This window comes from Thalassophryne amazonica, chromosome 1 (genome assembly GCF_902500255.1).
Source record: "Thalassophryne amazonica chromosome 1, fThaAma1.1, whole genome shotgun sequence".
NCBI lineage: Eukaryota > Metazoa > Chordata > Actinopteri > Batrachoidiformes > Batrachoididae > Thalassophryne > Thalassophryne amazonica.
Genome location: NC_047103.1, coordinates 33,144,944 through 33,170,654, shown reverse-complemented (window position 1 = coordinate 33,170,654; position 25,711 = coordinate 33,144,944). Strand labels below are relative to the sequence as shown.

Sequence of the window (25,711 nt, the reverse complement as noted above, 5' to 3'; positions counted from 1 at the left end):
AAATTTACAGTATCATTTTTTTTACTCTAATAACAGCCCCCAAAAATGCATATCATTTATGCTGTAGTGTCTGGTGAGATTTACAAACAAAGGTTACATATGCAATTTGACCAACCTTTAAGGTATCAGCAACATGTCAGGAAATTAGATTACCAGACAGTTCTTCTATTTATACAGCCAAGTTGTTTGCCAAGAAAATGGCTTTGGGTGTTATAGAGAACACTGCCCACAGATGTTTTGTTATTTATACAGACTCTCTGTCAAGTTTGACAGCTTTGCAGGGCAAAACTTATAAATATCTGTTTATTGTTCTGCTTTTGGAAACTTTGTATAACATCAGTACATTAGGTAAGCAAGTAATATTTGCTTGGATCCCCAGTCATACAGGCATTAAGGGGAATGAAAAAGTTGACAAGTTGGCAAAAGAAGCTCTTGCTATGGGTGTTACAGAAATAAACTTACCCTATGCCGATCTAAAGCCAAAGGTTAGCAATTATTTTAGAAACATATGGCAAACGTTATGGGATCTCTATCCCAATAATAAGCTTCATCAACATCAACCGCTCATTAAATCGCTTAATCTTCTATCGCTAGCTAAGCAACGGGAAGACATTGTGTTGACCCGTGCTCGTATAGGTCATTCACACTTGACACATGCTTATTTACTTGCAGCGGACACCCCGCCTTATTGTTTACCGTGTAACTGCGTACTTACAGTGAAACGTCATGCTTGAATGTGTTTATTTTGCTCACATTCGGGTGAATTTTTATGATGTTCCTGATCTTATTACATTGTTTAGAGATGTTTTGCATTCCCGCATTATGTTTTCTTAAAGAGATTAATCTTTTTATTAGATTTTAAATTGGTACGTGTTCGAGTCCCATTCACAGCAGTTATACCTTTGGGCAAGGTATTTTGTTCCACTTGCCTAGTCTTTCGGAGGAGACTTTCAGCCGTCAGGCCCGTGTAAGGGAGGGACACACCTTTTGTACACTAACAAACCTGCTTCTTTTGTCGTAAAGAGTTGGGATTTATCCCAGTGAAGTAGTCACATTCCTAAACTACTGAGAGCCTGCTGTTTAACCTGTAATGCATGACATTGCGGTGAATTTTGTGTTTATTGTACCAGGTACATATTTGGAATCAATCAATCAGCAACATGTCAGTTGTTGAATTGTGTCTTTTTCAGCCTGTGAAACAGTGTCGCGTAATGAACAACAACGCCGGAAAACTCTTTCATTACAGGATCACCATGTCACCGCCCACCAACTTCCTGGTAGGAATTTTGCTCATTTCATTGAGACCACATAACAAGAGCACAAATGTTTAGTGTGTTTTTTTTTTTTGTTTTTTTTAAATTGTGGTACTATGATTTGGGATTGCAGTTTTTTTTTTTTTTTTCTCAGTGTCTCAGGTTTTTATTCACCTCAGCTGCATAGGGATGCAGGTGTTTGTTTGATCTGGTGATGAGACTGTGCCGCCGCCGTCTATAACTTGCCGTTTGTGTGTTTCTTTGTCAGACCGACAGGCCAACAGTCATCGAGTACGATGACCACGAATACCTGTTTGAAGGCTTCTCCCTTTTCTCTCACACACCTCTGGCAAACGTAAGCTTTGCTTTATTGTGTGGCAGCTGAAAGTAAAACTTTAAAAATCTTTATCTAAAATTCCTTTGTATTTATGGCTGTGCAGTGGCATTTACATTGTGTTGTTTTAAAGACAGCTTTGCACCAATTTTATTTATTTTTATTTTTTTAAATCTTGTAGCAATTTGTGAATGTAAAACAAGCATTCACTGGGTTTACAACTAGACCATACCGTTAGAGCAGGTTGATTACCGTAATTTCCGGACTGTAAGCTGCTACTTTTTTCACACGCTTTGATCACTGTGGCTTTTACAATGATGCAGCTAATTTATGGATTTTTACAGGCTTTGTCATAAGTCAAATAACGTCAGTTTATGCTGTCAATTGATTTCCTGAAAGCTGCGCTGCTCATGCGGTGTAAATTCACACACAGTGTAAATATAAGGTCTTACCTGTTCGTTTTAGTGAAGAAAAGTCCCTCTCCAGCACTTTGCGCCAGAGTTGCACCATCAGATCAGTTAGCGGAGCGGAGCCTTCTCCCCCCACCGGTTCTGTCTTGGCGCAACAAGTTGAAAAAGTCACAACGCCTCATTAACGTCTTATTTACCACAGACTCCATCCGATCCTGGATGTACGTGATGAAATCTCAAAAAAAGTTAAAATTACTCAGTTCTCTGTGTGGAGCAGAGACACCATGCTCGCGCTGCATGCCGTGCAGATCAATATTTATGTGTAACACTTCAGGGGAAAAAAGCATTTACGGTACGTATTTAATTAAAAGTTCAAAAATCTTTCTGTGTAAATATCTCATGTTACAACGCGGAGACCCACTGCTTATAGACAAATGCGGCCTATGTATGGACAATTTCTTTTTCCTTTTTAAAATTGGTGGGTGCGGCTAATACTCAGGTGCGCTCTATAGTCTAGAAATTACAGTAATTTGTATTTGGAATAATGTGGGTACATTTTAAGTTAATTTATTGCATATTAATTGCTGGTGTTAAGGATGTAAAATGGCTCAGAATTATCTTGCACCATGTTTAGTGGAAATGCAGTACCATGCACAAATATATTGTTGACTAAATTTTATGCACTTGACAAAAATTTCCAACCTAGAGTATATGGTTAATCATTAGGTACTCTTTTTTTTTTCCTGTAATGTCCTGTAATTTATGTGAAAATTTGGGTTTAATCAAGTTTTGTAATACTTTTATATGTGATGCTAATGGGCTAATGTTGGCATGAATACTCGCTGGCATCACATAATGTGACACCAACGGGGTAACGTTAGTATGAGCTGACTCCCTCCATTGTGAAATAGGATTTATAATGTGCTTTAAAATATACTTTGTTGCAATTTTGTTTCAAACAATCTCACTGCCCATCTTCAGGTCATCTAACTGTGTGGTTTTTGAGGGTTTTTTTTTTTTCTGGACAGACAGAATAACCAGCACAGACGCACAGATTATGTCCTTAGACAGTTATGTTATATATGTTATGATAATTGAAATCAAGTGGTTCTGCTGATTTCTTTCCATTCGCTCAGAGTTGTCTGCCTGCCATTGAGGCAGTGCGAGGGTGTTGTGCTCCATAGGCTCCTGTGTATCTATAGTAGGTGCTGCAAAAGGGTACCATTTTTTTTTTCTTTTTTTTTTAAGCGTGTCTATTAAATTGGCACATAAAGTCCTTCTCCTGTAAAGCCACTGTCCTCCACAATTACAGCAGTCCTTTGTTGTCTCAAAGCGCTTTGCTCTTACTGTGCTGATCTTGGCGTTGTCCGCGTCGCTGTCGTTTGAAGCCTATGAGCGATTGTTAGACTTTTGAGGGCTTGCGAGTTCAAAAGAAGACATTTGAGCCACACTTCCATTTTTCTTCCAAGGCAGATGTTTAAAGCCAAGAGAATGCCGCCAAGCTTTGTTTTGACCAAAGAGGACAAAATTGTTTAAAGTTGGTGTCCGCGACTACAAGTGTGCGCTCGCACTTACCAGCGATTGTGTATATATTCCGCTTCCTGTTTGAGTAAAAATTCACTTGCTCAGTATCAGCCTAGCTTGAACTGAGAGGATTAGGTGTGATTTGAATTGGATAATATAAACAGCCTTTGCTAAAAGTGGGGTTAACCACCTTGTAGCGGCGCAGGGATTAGGAACCACTGAGCGTTTATTGGCCCCCTGTGAATTAGGCACTTGGTGGGCAAGAACAAATGTTGCTCCCGGGTTAATCTCCGAAAACGGACCCCCGACGCGCCGCCAACAAAGAAAATGTAACTCGGGAGATTAAACACAGGAGAGTGGGCTTAATTATTTAGTGAGAGCTTAGTTCATTTGTAAAACAAAGTGTGTGTGTTTGTATTTGCCTTTGCGCTATCTAAACTCCACAAGTTACTGCACCGTTTCTCATGTACAGATTCCGTGCATGAACGTGTAGTTTGAATGAGTTCCTCAACCTCATGTCATATGGTAATGAGTCACTCCATTTTTTCTTTCTTTTTCCTTCTCTTCCTCTGCAACTTTCATTGTCCCAGATTCCATTGTGCCGCGTGATCCGCTTCAACATAGATTACACCATTCACTTCATCGAGGAGATGACACCGGAGGTCAGTGAAACCCCTCTTTATCTCCCAGCGCTCTCTCACCCGTTTGGTTTGTTTTTTTAATCTCCAACGGCTGAGTGTGAGCACAGCTGAGCCCCGTGTGACCTCACACCTCAGTACCTGTATGAGTGAAGGGGCTAATCCTTTTAGAAGAGGGAGAAAAGTCTTTTTAACCTGCTCAGCATGATTACAGTGATAAGGTGGCTTCTGTGATAAAGATGGAGAAGAGGATTTACTTATCAGCTGTAACTACATTAAGGTAATCTATCTGACAATGTGTCTTAAAAAAGAAACAAAAAGGGTCTATTACCCTGCGAGTTAGCAAAGTAGCGATATCAGAGTGTTGTTTTCACTAGCACGTGTGTGTGTGTGTGTGTGTGTGTGTGTGTGTGTGTGTGTGTGTGTGTGTACACAAGATAACTCAAAAATATCTGGGTGGATTTCCTTCAAACTTGATAGGACCATTACTTTTATCGATCTCTAGAGGTGATTAGATGTAGCTTGGTCAAAGGTCAAGGACAATGTGGGATAAAAATGTGAACTTTGTCTATATCTCAATAACCAAGAAGCCTAGATGAGTGATCTAAAGCATATCTTGAGCAGCAAAATATTTGTGATTGATTCATAAAGAAGTCACACAGAAATTATATGATGAGGTCAAACGCAGTCAAAAGCACCATGTTTACTTGTGTGTACATATTTATATTGTGGTGTGTAGTCCATACAGGGTATGGATCAGCCCGCTGATGCCTTTCATATATGTATGTTCCCTCTTGTGTCTAGACCTACTGTGTCCGAGGTCTGGAGCTGTTTGCCTCCTACTTGTTCCAGGACATTCTTGAGCTCTACGACTGGAACCTTACAGGTCTGTTTTCAGATCGCTTCACACCTGTTGTTTATTCTCCACTTTTCGTGAATTTCTGTGGAGTGTTTCCAGTTTTCATTAAATGCCATACGCTCCTTCCCCCTTCTAAAGTGTTGCCATGGGTAGTAGTTGGGACTTCTTCAGCTCCTCATCATCTTTGTGGTGAGTTTTGGGATTCTGTCATTGGTGAATAAAAGCAACATGTTTGAATATCTACAGTAGTGTTCAGAATAATAGTAGTGCTATGTGACTAAAAAGATTAATCCAGGTTTTGAGTATATTTCATATTGTTACATGGGAAACAAGGTACCAGTAAATTCAGTAGATTCTCACAAATCCAACAAGACCAGGCATTCATGATATGCACACTCTTAAGGCTATGAAATTGGGCTATTAGTAAAAAAAAAAGTAGAAAAGGGGGTGTTCACACTAATAGTAGCATCTGCTGTTGATGCTACAAACTCAAAACTATTATGTTCAAACTGCTTTTTTAGCAATCCTGTGAATCACTAAACTAGTATTTAGTTGTATAACCACAGTTTTCATGATTTTTTCACATCTGCGAGGCATTAATTTTGTTGGTTTGGAACCAAGATTTTGCTCATTTACTAGTGTGCTTGGAGTCATTGTCTTGTTGAAACACCCATTTCAAGGGCGTGTCCTCTTCAGCATAAAGGCAACATGAACTCTTCAAGTATTTTGACATATCCAAACTGATCCATGATACCTGGTATGCGATATATAGGCCCAACACCATAGTAGGAGAAACATGCCCATATCATGATGCTTGCACCACCATGCTTCACTGTCTTCACTGTGAACTGTGGTTTGAATTCAGAGTTTGGGGGTCGTCTCACAAACCGTCTGCGGCCCTTGGACCCAAAAAGAACAGTTTTACTCTCATCAGTCCACAAAATATTCCTCCATTTCTCTTTTTTCTCAGTTGATGTGTTCTTTGGCAAGTTGTAACCTCTTCTGCACGTCTTTTATTTAACAGAGGGACTTTGCGGGGGATTCTTGCAAATAAATTAGCTTCACACAGGTGTCTTCTAACTGTCACAGCACTTACAGGTAACTCCAGAATGTCTTTGGTCATCCTGGAGCTGATCAATGGGTGAGCCTTTGCCATTCTGGTTATTCTTCTATCCATTTTGATGGTTGGTTTCCCTTTTCTTCCACACGTCTTTTTTTTTTGTGTCTATTTTAAAGAATTGGAGATTATTGTAGATGAACAGCCTATAATTTTTTGCACCTGCTTATACGTTTTCCCCTCTCCAATCAACTTTTTAATCAAACAACTCTGTTCTTCTGAACAATGTCTTGAACGTCCCATTTTCCTCAGGCTTTCAAAGAGAAAATCATGTTCAACAGGTGCTGGCTTCATCCTTAAATAGGGGACACCTGATTCACACCCGTTTGTTCCACAAAATTGACGAACTCACTGACCAAATGCCACACTACTATTATTGTGAACACCCTCTTTTCTACTTTTTTTATTAATAGCCCAATTTCATAACCTTGAGAGTGAGCATATCATGAACGCTTGGTCTTGTTGGATTTGTGAGAATCTACTGAATCTACTGGTACCTTGTTTCCCATGTAACAATAAGAAATATACTCAAAACCTGGATTAATCTTTTCAGTCACATAGCACTACTATTATTCTGAACACTACTGTATGTTGTAAATATTCCCCATTAATGTTACCTGCCGACTTCCTTCCTGTGCTAAATATGACAAATCATTTTCTTTTCTGTTCAAGCACAGTGAGTAGAATTTCAAATTAAGGCAGTTTTTTTTTTTTCACCAAAAATACTCACTGTTCCATCCTTCTTAAGACATCTGTGCATACTGTGTATGCCTCAGTCACACGTTGTTGTGTACATAGCAACTTGAACAAAATTTGTCAGATTTTGTTTTTGTTTTTTTGTTGTTGTTGTTGGTTTTCTTTGCTAAATGTGAACTTCACATCCTAAATGAGTGTATCTCAGACAAGTTTGGACTTGACTGCCCACTTTAATGAATGTTGCCTTTGATTGAATAGTGAAACTTATCATTCCCTGGCATCTTTTCCTATAATATCACCTGGCTCTTTTTCATTCCCCTACCCTAACCAATCAGAATCAAATGTATTGCCCTGTAAGTTCGCAGATACAAGGAATTTGATCTGGTGTTATTGGTGTATAGACAGTAAGAAAAGAAAACACTTCTGTAAGAAGTCAAATAAGCAAAACTATATTCACCGTTAAATACATAGAACATAATGGAATGAGACTTTGCAAAAAACAGGTGATTGGAGTATAGATGTACAGTACCTTACAGTGCAGGGATGACCAGTCTGTACTTTATGGCAGTGGGGGAGGGATGAAGGGTAAATGGGGTCTCTGGCATTGTTTATAAGTCTAGCTGTGGATGGAAGGAAGCTGTTTTTGTGTCTTGAAGTTTTGGTCCTGATGGACTTCAGCTCTCCTGCCAAAAGGTAGTTTGAGAAAAAGTTTGTGACCTGGGTGGGAGGGATCGGCCACAAGCTTCTTTGCTCACCTCAGGGCCCTGTAGGCATACAGGTCCTGTAGGCATACAGGTCCTGTAGGGATGGCAACGTAAATGAATACATTTTGTCTACATAAATTACTTTGAGAGGTGGGGGATGGACCGGTTTCCTGCTTCAATAGCTATCAGGGTGGGTGTGAGTAGCGCATTGCCACATGAGCTGATCATCTTTCAGTGCCATTCGAACATATTTGACAAATATATCAGTCATCTGCACTAGAGGCCGAGTGATATGGATTTTTCTTGAGGTGCTGATACCGATATTATGAGTAAAAAATTTACGAATCCGATATGTCTCCCAGTAGATACATTAAAAAATGGCAACGATTCCAAACCCTTATGTCAAAGAAATGTAATTGAAGCTTGATTTAGTTTTATTTCACAGTTTAAACATTAACTTTATTCTAAATAACTAAATATAACCAACAACCAAACAATGCACGTGCACACCAAGTGGTTAGTGTGCTTGATTTCAGTGTAACAGCTTCCTGGTTCAAACCCCACCCCTGCCACATTTCTCCATGTAATGTGGAGGTGCACATGGAGATTCACTTCAGATCTGCTGTGGCGACCCCAAGTGTAAAAACAAGGGAGTAGCTGAAGGGACTTACTAACCAAACAATGTACACCCTGCTGCTTTCACTCAGATTGGCAGTTTCCACATTGCGTTGCTCAGCATTTACAGTTTTCATCTGTTTTGGCCCCGTCTAGCGGGCAGCGTAGCAACCACGTCTCTTGTCACTGTATAATGTCCACTGATTTAAAAATGAGTAGCAGCTGGTCACTGCCTCTGTCTCTTGTTCCTGAAGTGGCCAAGGAGACATGGAGTTCCAGGTAGTCTTCACAGCCCTCTGCTGGACAAACTATGTAAAAACACCACTTCTTAAAAGCCAAACTTTTTTCTGCATTGTTTGTTTGGTAAAACATAAGTCTTCATATCGGCAAAAATATCTCTCATATTGGTATGTTCACGAAAGGCGCACATCGGCCCGATATATTGGACAGACTGTCAAGTGTGGGAGAACACGCTGGTGCTGTGTGTCGTCGCATCCACCAAACCACTTTGGTTCTTGGAAGGCAACGCTGGTCCATCCCCGCCTCTCGAAAATGCCTTCTATTTGCTCCATGGGCGTCACCTTACCCTTTTTCAGTTGCTGAGGTCCTCAAACCTGAGCTCATGTCTAAAATGTACGGTCAGTATAAGCCAAAAGAAATAACCCACCAAAACACAAACGACTGCACCAATTCCAACAGGAAACACGGGTTGATCTACACCAGGAATCACCAACCCTCCTCTTGGAGATCACCCACCCTGCATGTGTAACTGCTGCAAGCACAGCTGATTGGTCAAGTTTGGTGTTTCCTAGCTGTTGATTGGTTGAGCACACCTGACCTCATTAACAGTGGGTGGAGCAGCGAGAGTTAGGGAGAGGAGGGCAGGGTTGGTGACCCCTGATCATGACTGTATTTTAAATCTAATTAACAGTTGTGCTCAACTTCACAAAGACCATAACTGTGTTGTCCTTTACTGTGCTGTTACTCTCCATGTAAAGTATTTGTATGTCATGAGAAGAAGTGCTCTTCTTAAATGTCTCTCATCTTCACTGCAGGTCCAGAGTGTGATGGTGAGGCCGCTGGATGCCAGAAGTTCCACTTTATGCCCCGTTTTGTCCGATTTTTACCAGGTGAGCTATACGGACACATTTCAGATATTTATTTATTTTTTCTCTCTCTCTCTGATTAGAGCAGAGATGGTGCAGTGTTTCCTGATTTTAAAGGAGAGAAACTGGTCTGCATATTTCCAAGTCACGTTTATTTCCTTTTTTTTTTTTTTTTTTAAATCTATGTAGCTTTTAACGTTTGCCATTGCTCTTTGTGTTCTTAGTTCAAATATTTAGATTGAGCCTGCATGGTGTTCATCTTTACTACACATGATGGCGCTGGCACACCGTCACACCACCTCAGTGTTTGACATGTCAGCTGTTCCACCTACATTCTTTCCATCAAAAAACAATTTCTCTCTCCCCACTCGACCAGTTTAGTCAGCTACACTTATCTGCTTCTTTTACAAACACACACACACCTGTCCAGTCCGCTGCTCGTGGCGCGCCCTGTGAGATGAAGACGAGTGAACACGCACAGATTTTCAGACACGCGTGGTGACATTGTGTTTGGGGGTTAGAGTGACCGTATGTGGGCTGGTGTTTGTTATAGTCTGTCGATATTTCCAGGTGTGAGCGTCCAGCAGGGGTTTGAGGTGTTGTTTGTGTCAGTTCTGTGTGCACGTCAGTTCTGTTGAATGGCGGTCAGTCCTTTTTTTACTATTATTATTATTATTTTTATATTCATGTCTGTTAGCGTGCGTTGACCTGCTGAATTATCTGCCTTTATCTCATTATGTGATTAAACATTTATTGTCAGTCGGTCATCAGAAATGTCCAAACATTTGTACTCCAACTCAACTAAAATAGTAAAAAAAAAAAAAAAAATGGTAGGAAAGGTATTAAAATTATTGTAAAAATGTGATTGAATTATTTAATTTGCTGGTGAGCTGCAAACCACCTGAAAAAAATAATGATTTTATTTTGATACATTTATATTTATAATAGATAAATAATTATAGAAAGGCTGATGAATACATGTCAATAAAGGTGACAGTTTGATTTTTTTTAATTTTTGCAAAGTACAGAGTATACACATGCACTAGCTCATTTCTGATTTAATATAGATGTCTGTTTTGCACGTGTATGATTCTGTTCATGGTTGTGTTGTGAAGCATGCACCCTCCAGTCGATGCTTGTGTCCCTGAACAGGGATATTTTCACATTGTAGTACTGGCTCAAAAGGTGAGGTGGAGTGAGAGCAGGTCAGGTCAGGACTGGGAACAAACTCTGGTACTGTGCATCACTGCATGCACGGCACTGTGGAACCACCCAGGGTGCACAACCAGACCAACTACAAGTAGGTCTGGTAGTATTCTCCCAAAGTTACTGGTTGTTTGGCACAAAGTCTTTTCAGTCATATCCAATGATCCCCCAGAGAGAAATCAAGTACCAAAAACCTTATAGTGCTTTTCTGCTGTGTGGTACCTACTTGACTCAACTCTACCTGCCTTTTCCAGTTTTCCATTGTCCAAACCTAGTACCTGGTCCTTTTTTGTCTCATCTCCATCATTGTTCCAAGCGAGCTGAGGCGATGCCAAAAGGTGATGTGAAAACACAGCAGATCACTGATTGCTCAGAGACTCATGACTCGAACAGTGTGCAAAGGGCATCCTGAACAAACCCAGTCTTTTTAAAATATTGCTTGGAAAGTACCACTGTCTGTACTGTACTGTACTGTAATGCAAAAGATAAACTTGTGTGGCACTTGTGTGTCATTTTGAAGATGATGTCACAGCAGTGTCATGGGGCATCACTTTGAATTAGGGGTACTACAGTCGGCAGTGGAAAAGGAAACCTGTGACACCAAAATCGAGTAGATTTGAACTGAGCTGGTACCATTCAAGTGAAAAGCACCATTAAGTAAGTGGTGAACCCCAGCTCTCACAACCATACAGCACAATTGGGATGAAATGCTTGCATGTAATATTGTTTTGGGCTTTGGGGTTGGTAGAGAGTGGTGGTGGGGTGCTGAGTGGGCCAGAGACCTTCCCTTTCTGGGTGGTGTTTGTCCCTACTGGATGATCTTGATGGTATGTATGTCCTTTTGGCACCCATGCCTGGGGGATTCCTTCGCGGTGACTCCACTGCTGTGGCGTCGGGGGGCAGACATGGATGCGTCACCTCTTCTTGCACCAGCGGATAGGCTTAGACAGGGCATTGGCCCACCTTCTCTGTGGGTCTTGGAGGCCTGTCTGTTGTCACTCCTGGGAGTTGGTGCAGTTTTGTCTCGCGATCACAAGGTTGGCCCGCTCCTGCTTGCAGGTTAATTGGGTGCATGTCTGCTGTGTGACTCGTGTGAGTTCTCTGGCGTCTCTCCTTGCCTCCTGGTGGTGCGGGATGCTGATCCTCGGGTCGCCTGTCGTCCCGATGCACGTCTCCCCCCCTTATGGTGGTTGGGGGCCTCTGCCTGTGGCGCTCACTGTGGCTGTGACCTCCTTGTGTGGCCATGGGGCTCCACCTGTGGCTTTGATGCAGTGTGAGACTGATGCAACTCCTCTCACAGTAATTAATTTTATCCCACATCATTTATGCATCACGCTCCTTGCTGGATTTATAGCTGTCCTACAAACATGCACACACATAACCACACAAACACTTAAATACACTAACTCTCATAACGTCACTGTATCTTAACTCAGGGCACAATATGCACTCCCCTACGACTGTTATCATGATTATACCCTTCAGTAGGCTTTGTTTGATGTTTTTCTTACCGTTTCTGCTTCTGTATTTGTTGCTGATATGATCACCATCTTCACTGCTGTTTTGTCACTGTTACACTCGCTGCTGTTTCCAATATTTGTCATTATTTTGGGGGTTACCCACTAAAACTATGGAGAAAAAAAGCAGCAGTAGTCTGTTGCTATACATATACAAACGCACACACAAATATGAGAGAGAGAGAATGGATAATAGTAATTATGGTGTTTTATTTAAAAAATATACTCGTATATATTTTTTCTTCAAGGGCAACCATGATTTTGAACCAAGTTACTCTGCAAAAAAAAAAAAAAAGATGACATTGTTTGAGGAGGTTATGGAAAGATTATTATTATTGTAATACTTATTATTTTACCCCTGGAAAAAAGTCAAAGGTTGTTTCATTTCAATTGCTGCTATCAAAACTGAGATTTCTTTTTTTGTTTGCTTTTTAATTTAATGGCAGTTTTTCATGTGCTGCCTGGTTCCTGTCTGATCTTTGTGCTTCTGTGCATATACGCACGCTTAAATTAATTTATTCCGTTGTGGGCAGATGGTGGGAAGGAGGTGTTGTCCATGCATCAGGTGCTGCTCTACCTGTTGCACAGCAGCAAGCCACTTGTCCCTGAAGAGGAGCTTGCAAACATGCTACAGTGGGAGGAGCTGGAGTGGCAGAAATATGCCGAGGAGTGCAAGGGCATGATCGTCACCAATCCCGGCATGGTGAGGCCTCACCTTCTCTGGTGTGACAGCAGGCAGCCTTGCATGCTGCTTCAAGGGCATTTGTTGCACCCAACCCTGGCAATGCGAGAATAAGTCTGTGCCTTGTTAGCCTGTGACAGGAAATGCCTCACCTATTATCCCCAAGGGCATTGGCTGTCATCAACGCGATCCAGGCAAAAGCTTTTATGTGACAGTAGCAAGTTGGCTAACCTTCTTGTGTGGTCCATACGAGGTCTGTCAATAAAGTATAGGTCCTTTTTATTTTTTTCAAAAACTATATGGATTTCATTCATATGTTTTTACGTCGGACATGCTTGAACCATCGTGCGCATGCGTGAGTTTTTCCACACCTGTCGGTGACGTCATTCGCCTGTGAGCACTCCTTGTGGGAGGAGTCGTCCAGTCCCTCGTCGGAATTCCTTTGTCTGAGAAGTTGCTGAGAGACTGGCGCTTTGTTTGATCAAAATCTTTTCTAAACCTGTTAGACACATCGAAGTGGACACGGTTCGAAAAATTAAGCTGGTTTTTGGTGAAAATTTTAACGGCTGATGAGAGATTTTGAGGTGATACTGTCGCTTTAAGGACTTCCCACAGAGCGAGACGTCGTGCAGCACTCCCATGCGCCGTCGTCAGCCTGTTTCAAGCTGAAAACCTCCACATTTCAGGCTCTATTGATCCAGAACGTCGTGAGAGAACAGAGAAGTTTCAGAAGAAGTCGGTTTCAGCATTTTATCCGGATATTCCACTGTTAAAGGAGATTTTTTTTAATGAAAGACGTGCAGGCGGATTGCAGCGTCGGCTCACAGCCACCGCGACGCTCCGCCACAGGAAAAACACCTCTGTTGGAAGCCTTAAGGACAAGTTGGAACATGTCCAGCTGTTAAACAATTTCTCATATACTCACTCCACTGAAAGCCATCAAAAGCCACCTGGATTTTACAAATGGTTATCAACACGGAGGTGTTTTTCCTGTGCTGCCGCACCGCGCCGGCTGCGTCCCGACGCGCGTACCCGTCCGCACGTCTTTCATTAAAAAAAAATCTCCTTTAACAGTGGAATATCCAGATAAAATGCTGAAACCGACTTCTTTTGAAACTTCTCTGTTCTCTCACGACGTCCTGGATTAATAGAGCCTGAAATGTGGAGGTTTTCAGCTTGAAACAGGCTGACGACGGCGCCTGGGAGTGCTGTACGACGTCTCGCTCCGTGAGAAGTCCTTAAAGCGACAGTATCACCTCAAAATCTCTCATCAGCCGTTAAAATTTTCACCGAAAACCAGCTTACTTTTTCGAACCGTGTCCACTTCGATGTGTCTCACAGGTTTAGAAAAAATTTTGATCAAACAAAGCGCCAGTCTCTCAGCAACTTCTCAGACAAAGGAATTCCGACAAGGGGCTGGACGACTCCTCCCACAAGGAGTGCTCACAGGTGAATGACGTCACCGACAGGCATGGAAAAACTCACGCATGCGCACAAGGGTTCAAGCATGTCTGACGTAAAAACATATGAATGAAATCCATATAGTTTTTGAAAAAATAAAAAGGACCTATACTTTATTGACAGCCCTCGTATTTTAAAGGTTGTATAGTAATTGTGTGTCTGTGAGAGGGAAGATGTCATGTTCACTAAAAGGTTACATATGAACGGTGAGTGTGTTTGTGTATTCTTTGTGATAGAATTGCAATGATTTGGGATGTCACTATACCAAAATTTTCAATTACGGTGAAATTTGCTGGTAGCTTTTTTTTTTTCTATTTTATAAAGTTACAAAAAAGTTTGAGATTAACATCTTTGCCTTACTTGCCACATCACATGTCCTGTGATGTGCCAAATGTGCATGATAAAGCGTAAGCAGTATAGCATCCAATCCTGCTACATTTGTTTCTTTATGTGCATGCTGGGTTATGTAGTTCCACTCCTTTGACTCTTCTCTAAAATCCTTTAGGAACATTTAAAGTGCCTAACCTCATTTTAACCTCAATTATCCTACCAGGAAACCCTAGTCACATTTATTGTGCACATAATTATATGTATTAAAAAAAAAAACCTCCCTCTCCAGGGAGGGTGGTATGTATTTTCCTCAAGCTCTGGTCCTCTGCCACAGACCTGGAAGTTTGAGGGTTCTGCACAGCACCTTAGCTGTTCAGAGGACTATACCCTTCTGGACAGAGACCTCTGTTGTTGTACCTGGAATCCACTGGAGCAACTCTTCCAGTTTGGGGCTTACATCATGGCCCCAGTGGTAATGTTCCTAGTATCCTAGTACCAGTGGGACCACTTTGGACGTTGCCTTCCACATCTGCTCCAGCTGTTCCTTCCGCCCTTGGTACTTCTTGATTTTCTCATGCTCCTTCTTTCTGATGTTGGTGTCAGCTGAGATTGACACAACAATCTCAACTGTAGTGTTCTTTCACTTGTCAACCACAGCTATGTCTGGTTGGTTGGCCAGCAGCTGCATGTCTGTCTTGAATTTGAAGTCCCACAGGACCGTAACCTTGTTGTTGTCAACCACCTTCGACGGTGTATCCCTTTGTGACTTGGGGACATCTGTTTTTCAAGTATATTCAAACACACAGCGAGATAAAGCGATATAGCATAGAATATAAAATAGACAAAGTGCGATTCCCTCCAATCATTTAAATGTCTGATCAGAATAAGTTGGCAGAGTGTTTTGTGAAACTCTCCGCAGCTGTGGTCTGTCAAGGTCGCATCCTACTCTAAATGAACAGGTCTGACGTCAATCAACATAGCATGCTCAAGTGATTTTTCACACACTCGCATGGTCGACAAATGAGGGCACAAATGTCACTCCTCTTCAATCAGCCGCGGCCCATTCTAGGTAAAGAATCAGCACACACTGAACGGTCTACTATATAAATTAGCATTTATAATGTGTTTGTGTCAGGATTGTAAACAGGGAAATCGTCAAGGCTTCCATCAAGCTAATCACACTTAATTGTGCCGCTTTAAGGAGCGGAGGTGGGGGTGTGAGGGAATCAAAGTCGGTCCCTGACCTCTTGCTCTGGAGTCACAGTTTGTATGCAGCTTGGTGACGAGCAACTACCGCGAATGTCAAGGTGAGTGCGATCCCTGAGCCATCTGCCGTATGGCTCGTGGCACCTTCTGCTGCAGCCCCTTCCTCTGATCTTGGAAAATGTCTGACAGGCCAAGTGTGATTTGGGAGTCATTTAAGGACATGTTGCTTGTCAATCTCCTCTTCCAACACGAACGTTAAGAGTTGCCATGTCTGACGTCACCTCATCATTGTGTGCACACTGCAAAGCATGGGCCTAACTCATTATGCTTCTGTGACAGACTGCCCTCATGGAATCTATTACTTGTTGTTGGACGTACTGGCAGCAGCTGATGGAAAGCTCTCTTGTAACTATATCAGTATATACTCCACCGTAACTGACTCTACTGTGGCTTTGTTGTTCTCTCATCCCTTGCAGAAACCGAGCTCTGTTCGTATTGACCAACTGGACAGGGAGCAGTTCAACCCAGACGTCATCACTTTTCCCATCATCGTTCATTTTGGGATCCGGCCGGCTCAGCTTAGCTATGCTGGAGACCCTCAGTAAGACTGCACGTGTACACAGGAGGCACATGCGCCTGACATAAATAGCGACACACCAGTCCATCTCATCTCACCAGCCTGTCTGTCTCACCTTGCAGTCTGTCTCTGTCATTCCCCGTGCTTGTTATGTGTGTTCAGTCTCCCGGGAAGTGGCAACTTCAGAATCTACGGTGTTACACATTAAGGGAGGCATGTTAAAGAAAAGTATTGAGGGAATAAGGTATGCAGTCAGATAGTACATAAGGATTTAGACAGTGACACGTGTAATTTTGCCTGTGAAATCAAGGTGTGCTTGTTGAGCTTTAGCTCTAATTCAAGGAGTTTTGCAAAAATATTGCATTAACCGTTCAGGAATTGCAGCCACTTTCTCTCAAAAAGCTGTGAAATTTTAGATACAGTTTGCCAGAAAGAACATGGGTATTTCACTGGAAACAAGTGCACCAACCGTTTGGGCACCACCCCTATATTATAATAGCCAAATGGCCTCTGTGTGCATGCCTGCATGTGTACGGCTTTGATCATGGAGAAATGGAGAGACCTCACATTTGCCATTTAGTATGATTATGTATTTTGGGTCAAGGAGGAATGCTGCTAAAACAGACAGTTAATAGGACAAATATTTTTGGAGAAATTAGTGATTTTTATCTAACCAGTAAACAATGGATGTTGTGCTGCAATGCACCTTGGGAGTTCAGGGTTTGTTATTGTGGTTCATGTTCGTTTAACAGTATTGTTAGTATTATTGATTTATTATGTTTTTGTAGTTCAATTGGCTTAGTCAGTTGTCATGTTGCCTTTACCACGAGTGAGTTAAAGGAGACCTGCATTGAAAAAAATGCAGTCAGATTTTCTGAACAAAAAATGACTTACATTTACACATGAGATCCTTCTGAATGTAGTAAAGTAAATCTGCAAGCCCAGATCTGTCATTCAATGGAGAAATCTTCATTTGAAAATGACAAATTTACAGCTAACATTTAGCCCTCCGCAAATTGTCCCTCTCATCATGGACGCTGCCGAGACGTCACGGACAAGACCCTCTCCCAGCATGCATTGCACCAATTATAATTTGTGGATTTACGTCAGTTTGCATCTGCACCTTTTTCTTGTCTTATACGGAAGGATCTACTTTTTTTAACACTTCATATTGTCTTGCAGCATGTTTGGTGAGTACACATTTCTTTTATTTGTGCTTGAAAATTATTTTGGGGGACTTTTTCATACGCCCGTTTGATTGAGTGGAGTCGCAATGAAAATCTACTGTCTTTCGCCTCCGGTACCATCGCGGGATATGGAGGTGAAACCCGCAAAGAATCCCAGTCATTAAAAATATATAAACCTCTCTCAGCGTCCGTGGAGCTCTGGGGCTCCGATTGCCGAGACGTGCGGTGCTGTGGATTTTGCCGCAAGAAGTCTGTCCTTGCAGCAACAGGTGTACTGACCGCTTCGCATTAAAACAGCGAGTGTAGCGGAGGCAGAGAGCGGGAGAGGAAGAACGGCGACTGCTGTCGATGTCGTTGCTGATCTGAGCACACAGATCTGTATCTCACATTCATTGCAGCTTACTTTTGGATGTTGAAACCAGGACGTGTATAAGTAACATTACTAACAGATAAAATCAATTTCAATGCGGGATCGGACTGAAGGCGGGAGCGCGTCGTCTTGTCCCTGACATCATGGAAATGATACGGCTGTACAAACTGATTTCACAGAGAGCTAAATTTTAGCTGCAAATTTGTCATTTTTAAACAAAGATTTCTCCGCTGAATTACAAATTTGGGCTTACAGATTTACTTTACTGCATTCACAAGGGTCTTATAAATACATATCAGCTATTTCTTTCTGAAATCTGACCATTTATTTCAGTGCAGGTCTACTTTAAGTGTCAAGTTGTCGGTACCATGAGTGAAAAGTGTATTGCGTTTGATGTCTTCTACCACTTCTCTGTTTGTGCATGTCTAAAAATAGAAGCACCCGCTTGCAGCAGAATGTGGAAAAGACCAAAAGCTCTCTGTACGTGTGTGTGTGTGCGTGTGCGTGTGTGTGTGTGTGTGTGTGTGTGTGTGTGTGTGTGTGTGTGTGTGTGTGTGTGTGTGTATAACTTCAATCAGACAAACTGGGGAGAGCTGACATTTGCAGATTGGTATGCTTATATATTTTGGCTCAAGGATGAACACTGCGAAAATGGAACGTTGAGCTAACATTATTAATTACATTCTGGACTAACACGCCATTCCAGCAGGGGGCGGTAAATCATCCTTATACTAAGTGTGTGTGTGTATGTGTGTGTGTGTGTGTGTGTGTGTGTGTGTGTGTGTGTGTGTGTGTGTGTGTGTGTGTGTCTGTGTGATTTTATTTCATAAGTTCAATGTAAGTGCATAATTTAACAGTGGTGGGCACAGCTAACCAAAAAGTTAGCTTTGATAACTGCTAATCCACTAACTGAAAAGTTAAATTGATAAATCGATAAACTGATAAAAACATTGAGGGGAAGCTACAGCTAACTGATAACCAATCATTTTCAGTATTCACTTCAGTACACTGTCAGCTACTGACAAGGCAATTTTGAGTTTAAGCACCGCCGATGCGTTTGAGTAGAATCAGAGGCGATCACAAACCCAAAACAAACTTCCAAGCTTCTGTCTTGTGCACCCTGCCCGCTGCTGTAAGGAAGAGTCATTTACATTCACTGCAGTCGGTCGCCATTCAGTGCGCTGTATCAGTAAGACAGAATTTTCAGTTTTGCAGATGCCTTTTTTTTACAAATGAAAAAAAATACATATTTACAAATACAGAATTATTTGTTAAAAAAAACACACATTAACTTGTGTGTTGTTTATTTACAACGAACCAGTGATGAGGAGGGTCAATTTCCCATAATGCCTCTTGGCATCTGTGAGTTTAAATGCTCAATCAGATTTAGTGCAATACTTTAAAACTAAAAGATATTTGTGATATTTTTACTTTGTAAAAATGAGGGTTAATGTTAATATGAATAAACTGGAATTAATTTGGTTTTTAAATCAAACCATAAGTCAAACCTGCTTTTCTGTTTATGCCTTTGGGCCATGTCAGGGGCTCTGTATGCTGTGAATGAAAATGACTCCCCCCTCCCCCCTTTGTAGTAGCCAGGCAGGGTTGAGCTCAGACAGCTCCTCACACCTACTTACTATGCCAGCAAAAAAAGGTTGGTGGACTAAAAGTTAGCGAAACTAAATTTTGTGAAAGTTAATTGGTCATTTGATGGTTTTTGAAGTTAGCTGAAAAGCAAATCCACTAAAAGAAAAGTTAGCTTTGCTAATAAGTAGTTAGTGGATTAGCGGAACAGTAAATTAACAGTAAATTAACATAAAAATTACATAAGTAACAGGAAATAAAAGGGTTGAGTTCTTCTTCTAAAAACTGTTCAGGTTTAAGGTCAAATGTTCTAAAAATATTCTGGAGTCATTCCAACTCATTACAGAAACTTTGCACAATTTGTTATTATATATATATATATATATATATATATTTGTTATTATAGTATATAATAGGATTTACTTCTTCCTTGAATTCGAGCTGAAAGTCGACACTACAAGCACATGTTGATTGTTTGATTTCAGGTCCTTTGCGGTGGTGTACAGAGGCAGAAGTACAAAAATTGTGTCACTGTCAACAACTTATGATCCTGATTATAGAAGGATGCTAAAACGAGTGGCGTGACATTTTCACATTCATCGTTGTAGGTCCCAGGTTTCTTCTGGGTACCTTCACCATGGGAGCTACGGCTCATAACTCATGAATAGTAATGTCACCTGAGCGTGTGCAACACACACCTACACGACTGCAGTAGGGAATGTTGTACTGTGCTGCTGCATAATTAACAAAGATGTGTATTAAATTGTCTGGCTTACGGTCTCTGAGGTGTTCAAAGATGTGACAACACCCATCAAAAGTCGGAACAAACCTTCTCCCCCCCCTTTCACTCTCTTCTAAATTTAAACCTGTGGAGTTGTTTCTTTTTTTCGCCTTTTTTCTCACACACCCAGTCTAGATGAGACTATTTAGGAGGACGAGCAGGAGAAAATGGTGGTTATGAAGATGCAAACAAGAGGTTGATCATTAGGAAACCTATTTAGGCCATTCTGTTTTCCTTATAACTGCCGACTAATGTCCCCTCTCCCCCACTGTTCCATTTTAGTCATGCGTTTGCCGAGCTCTTTCATCCCTGCACACCCTGCTACCATGTCAAACTTCTCAAAGCAGCAGACAACGACAAATTTATGGATGAACTGGGACACCATTAGTCGATGCAGGAGCGAATAGTAAGAGACCAACGGAAAGGATTTCCTACCACTGCTAATGATGCGTATAGCGAGGGCAGGAGTTGGCGTTGATTGCGGCTGCGGCAGAACCACAGAGAGGGGAGTTTTTGGACACAGCAAGCAGCATATATTAAACCGGGGAGACTGAGGAAGCTGTGTTGTCTTTCTTCCTTCGCACTGCACCGCCCAGACGAATTTCAGTTCGGGGCGGCCTCTCGAGGTTCTTCATCTCCATCACGGCTGGCAAGGCGAGAACGATCACGTGCCAAAGGTCAGAAGTACAAAGCAAAAGAAAGTGATGATGGAAAGGACAGTTAAGCACAGCAAGAGATGGAGGAAATGGCACAAGGAGGGAAAGAGGAGGGCACAAGGTTGTATAGTAATGGAGAATGGCAGTTTAGGAGGGAGGGGCCAGCCCACTGTGCAGTGGGGGGCACAAAATCTGGAGGTATTTAATAGAGCTTGATAGATATGGATTTATTTTAGTTTTCAGGGTCGCTTACTGATATTAGAGAGTAAAAAAAATTGATTATATCAAAATATTTGCTGATATACAGTGGGTAAAATAAGCATTTAATACATAATTTTTCTCAGAAAATATATTTCTAAAGATGCTATTGACATGACATTTTCACCGGATGTCAAAACAACCCAAGTAATCCAAACATGCAGAGAAACCAAAATAAATAAGTACAGAAATTAAGTTATGTGTAATAATGTGAAATGACACAGAAAAAAGTATTGAACACTTGAAGAAAGGGAGGTGTAAAAAGGCATGGAAAGCCAAGACACCAGCTGAAATCTACCAGTAATTATAAAACAGTCCTGCTCCTTGTCATTGCAAATTAATATTAGCTGGTTCAGTCCCAACTGATGACCTATAAATAGGTGTCTCATTACCAAGGTATCACACAAGAAAGACCTTATGATGGGTAAAAACAGAGAGCTCTCTCAAGATCTTCACAACCTTATTGTTGCAAAACATAGTGATGACACTGGTTACCATCATTTCACCATAAGCCGGCCACGACCAGGTGCTCCTGGAAAGATTTCTGACATAGTGAAATTATCAGAATTATCAGAAGAATTGTCTAAGAGCCAAGGACCACTTTTGAAGAGCAATTGAACAATTATTTCAAAGAAAACAATAAGTAATGCACTCATCCGCCACGGCCTGTATGCATGCTAAACACACAAGACTACATTGCTGAAGAAAAAGTTGAAACTCATTTCAAGTTTGCTGCACAACATTTAGATAAGCCTGTGAGAATGTAGTCTTGTCAGATGAGACCAAACTTGAACTCTTTGGATGCCATAATACAGATCATGTTTGGAGGTCAAACGGCACTGCACATCACCCAAAAAATGGTAAAGGGGCTGTTTTTCAGTGTATTGCACTGGCAAACTATATAAGCGAAGGAAGAATGAATGATAAAATGTACAGAGGCAGTCTTAATTTAAAAAAAAAATCTGTTGCCATCTACCAGGATGGTGGAGATGAAACAAGGGTAGACATTTCATCAAGACAATGATTCCAAACACACAGCCAAGGAAACTCTTAGTTGGTTTCAGAGAATGAAAATAAAGCTGGCAGAATGGCCCAGCCAATCATGTGACTGGAATCCAACAGAAAATCTATGGAAAAAAACTAAAGATCAGATTTGATAGAAGAGGTCTACGGAACCTTCAAGACTGTTTGTGTGGAAGAGTGGGCCAAAATCACACCTCAGCAGTGCATGCGACTAGTTTCTCCATACAGGCGGTATCTTGAAGCTGTCATTAACCACAAAGGCTTTTGTACAAAGTATTAAATGAATTTCAGTAAATGTGTTCAATAGTTTTTACCTGTCATTCCATTTTATTACAGATAACTTAATTTCTGTACTTATTTGTTTTGGTTTGTTTGCATGTATGGATTACGGGGGTTGTTACCAACATCTGGTGAAAATTCCATGTCAGTGGCATCTTTAGAAATATATTTACTGAGAAAAATGGTGACATGTTCAATACTTATTTTACCTGCTGTATACAGAAATAAAAATGTCAACGCCCAACAATTGATCAAACCCTTGTGACAAAGAAATGTAATCAATGCTTGATATTTTACAGTTCAAACAAGAACTTCATTATGTATCACTATAAGTGTAAACAACAACCAACCAATTTATGTCACAATACCTTCACTTGGATTGGTAGTTGGCTGGTTGCATTGCTCAGCATTTACATAAACTTGACTTCTCGTGTATTTAGCACCGACTAGCTGGCGGCATAGTGACTGCTTGTCTCATCACTGTAAAATGATTGAAACTGAATTACTGCTAGTTTCTTGTAGGTAATAATGTGAGCAAGGAGTGATGGGGTCCCAGCCATGCTTGACAGAAGTGTAAACAATGCGGTCGGAGCACCCTCTGCTGGACAAACTATTTAATTACACCACTTCAAACAGTGTTTTTCTTCATTGTTTGGTAAAATAAAAGTTTTTTGCAACTCCAAAAAAAATAAAAATAAATAAATAAAAACCACCAATCCCATTATGTTTGTGAAAGGCTCATATCAGCCTGATATTATCAGCCAGCTGATATATCGGTTAGGCTCTATGTTTAAGAAACAAAAAGAAGGTTGAGAGAAAGAGACAGATGTAGAAACATGGGGGAGGAGGGGAGGCAGCATATGCTAATGGAAGCCCGTGCAGGGAGTGGTGGGAGCCGCAACAGTGCTACCCTGAGAGTGCGCCGTGAATCTGTGGAAAGGTCATTGAAGCAGATTGGGGACGCGTGGGCCTCCCAGTCTGGATATATTCTCTTTCTCTTCCTCTTAGGCTCAGTTTCTTTCTGCTTCTCTCTTCTACTCTCTATGCGGAGGTGGCGGCAAGCTGATAATCGGGGCGGTAAAGCCGTCTCAGTCTCTAATGAAGTCCCTGCTATTAAAGCTCTGTAATTCTTCTTTTCCACAGCACATCCATCCCTCCTCCGGTCGGTCTGTCCTTGCTTCCCCTTTCTTCGCCTTTGTCTCCCTTTCTGTGTCAATGCCTGCCAAACCCCCCCCACCGCCTTACCCCGCCATTCCAGCCATCATAATTGAATAAGTCTGGTTAAATGAGGAGAAAGTCATCTGAATGGGAGCAGATGGGTCACACTTGGCCTTCAGCGCATCAGTCAGGAGGTCTGATGAAGAAGAGAAAGGGGATGTGAGTGGCGTGCGAATGCTGCTGTCCGTGTCACCTTACTGATAACTTCCTACCTCGTTTCAAATGCAAGCGAGACCAAAAACGATAAGTTCAGCAGATAAAAGTAAGGAGGTCACCTGATGGCGCAGAAGTCGTGCGTCAGGCCTGCACCTGCTTTTTCGTTGAAAGAGCTAAAATTGAGGTGAACTTCAAATATTTGGTACATGTGAGTATGACCCCCTGCTCAGGTTCAGTAGATGGACAGCAGAAACGAGTCTTCTGCGTCCATGCCCCCTCATGCATAGCTAATGCATTCACAGCTGCAGGCAGCAGTTAACTTGTTCAATATCTGGTGAGCTGCACTTGAAATATTGTGTTGATGTGAAATGGGAGCGAGCAAGGGAGATCGACTCCTGCCAGCCTGACACCTCCTTATTTACCACTGATAGGTACCAGAAGCTGTGGAAGAGCTACGTGAAGCTGCGCCACCTGCTGGCTAACAGTCCCAAGGTCAAGCAAATTGACAAGCAGAAGCTAACACAGCGAGAGGTGGGTTGAAAGCAAATTACCGTTTCTTTTGTCCCTCACTTGTCTTGTTTCAATTTATTTACTGTGCCGCACTCACTCATTTTTAACATCAGGCATTGTCCAGTTCAGGTACTTTACTTTTTCCATTCTGATGTTTTTCCAAGTTCACTTTACTTTTTCCATTCTGATGTTTTTCCAAGTTCACTTTCTGTAGTAGATACATATTATACTAAAAAGCTGAAGCGTTTTACCCAGTGTTTCCAAGTAAGAGATTCACACGCATTGATCTCTAAAGCATTTCCATTGCTGGTGTTATATTCCTGCTGTGTGTACTGATTCAAGCACAACTTATATGCAAATTGCCTCTGATGGTCAGACTGCTTGCTTGAAGATAAAGCCCAGGTTACACATAGACGGTTTTGTCGGCGGGCAGTACGTTGACCGAAGTTCGCAGTAGTTCCGTCTGTTTTCGCTGTGGAAAGGGGCGGAGCATTTCGCCGGCGTTTTGAGCGCTGTACTAGCCGCAAATGCGCAGATAAAATGCCGCTAAATCCGCCGAATAAAGCGGCGTTGTGACGCCGTAGCATCCCACACACGTCAGGCAACGGGGGTTAATACCCAGTTCTATCCTTTACAATCACAGGTTAAGACGCGCGTGAGAATGGCGGTGTTCTGCTGCCGCCGATAATGCCCTGTGTACCGCTGGATTTATCCAGGCAAATCTTGTGTTACTCCAGGAACTTTTGTATATAGGCACCGCCCCCAGAGTATAATAGGCTGAAGCAGCTGTCACTGCAGGGGGAGGGAGCTCATCTCTCAGCCTTTTATTCTCCTTTCCTTTTCCCCTCCTCAATGTGTTGCTTGTCTCCACTACAGGGCTCTCCTCTGCTTCTGAACCAGACCTCTTGGTAAGTCCTTGCCGCTGCCAATTTTCTTTTAGGAGGCATACTGGAGCTTCTCTGCAAAAATATCTGGAGCTGGCCATGAGTGAGAGGCCTGCATGCAGCGCGCTAGCGTTTTTATATCGACCGCCGCCTATCGGCCGTTTGGAACACCGTTAACCGGGAGGTGGCGTTTAGAATGACGTACTGTCCGCTAGTGCCGCCGTTTTGTCTGCCTCTGTCGCCGGTTAAAACGCCTTTGAGGACGCCGATGTGGGCTCTATCGCCGTTTTACACGCCGTTGATTAGGGATACAACGCCAGCCGCCAATTACGGCGGTGTAAACTGCAGCACTACAGGAAGGGGCGGGATGAAACGATGATTAAAAAGTATCAAACGCCGTTGTTCGCGTTGTCTCCGTCGTCACGCGAATTGTCCGGGAGCTCTCCCGGAATTATTCGACGTGTTGAATAATTTTTTCGACGATTCCCGGTAAAGCCGGAACTAAGCCACACCCCCTAGTGCCGGCGTTGACAACGGCGTTTGATCCTTAAGACGGCCAAAAACTCTTCC

The 25,711-nt window shown here is 42.0% G+C and overlaps 1 protein-coding gene across 1 annotated transcript in view; it reads left to right on the top strand.

The window, feature by feature from the left end:
• drosha (drosha ribonuclease III) overlaps positions 1-25,711 on the top strand; it is a 268,873-nt gene that overhangs the window by 30,077 nt on the left and 213,085 nt on the right. The window contains 8 exon segments of the mRNA XM_034167642.1: positions 1,191-1,277; positions 1,522-1,608; positions 4,112-4,183; positions 4,964-5,045; positions 9,206-9,280; positions 12,513-12,682; positions 16,135-16,259; positions 24,179-24,278. Coding sequence (XP_034023533.1) covers positions 1,191-1,277; positions 1,522-1,608; positions 4,112-4,183; positions 4,964-5,045; positions 9,206-9,280; positions 12,513-12,682; positions 16,135-16,259; positions 24,179-24,278 — 798 coding nt within the window.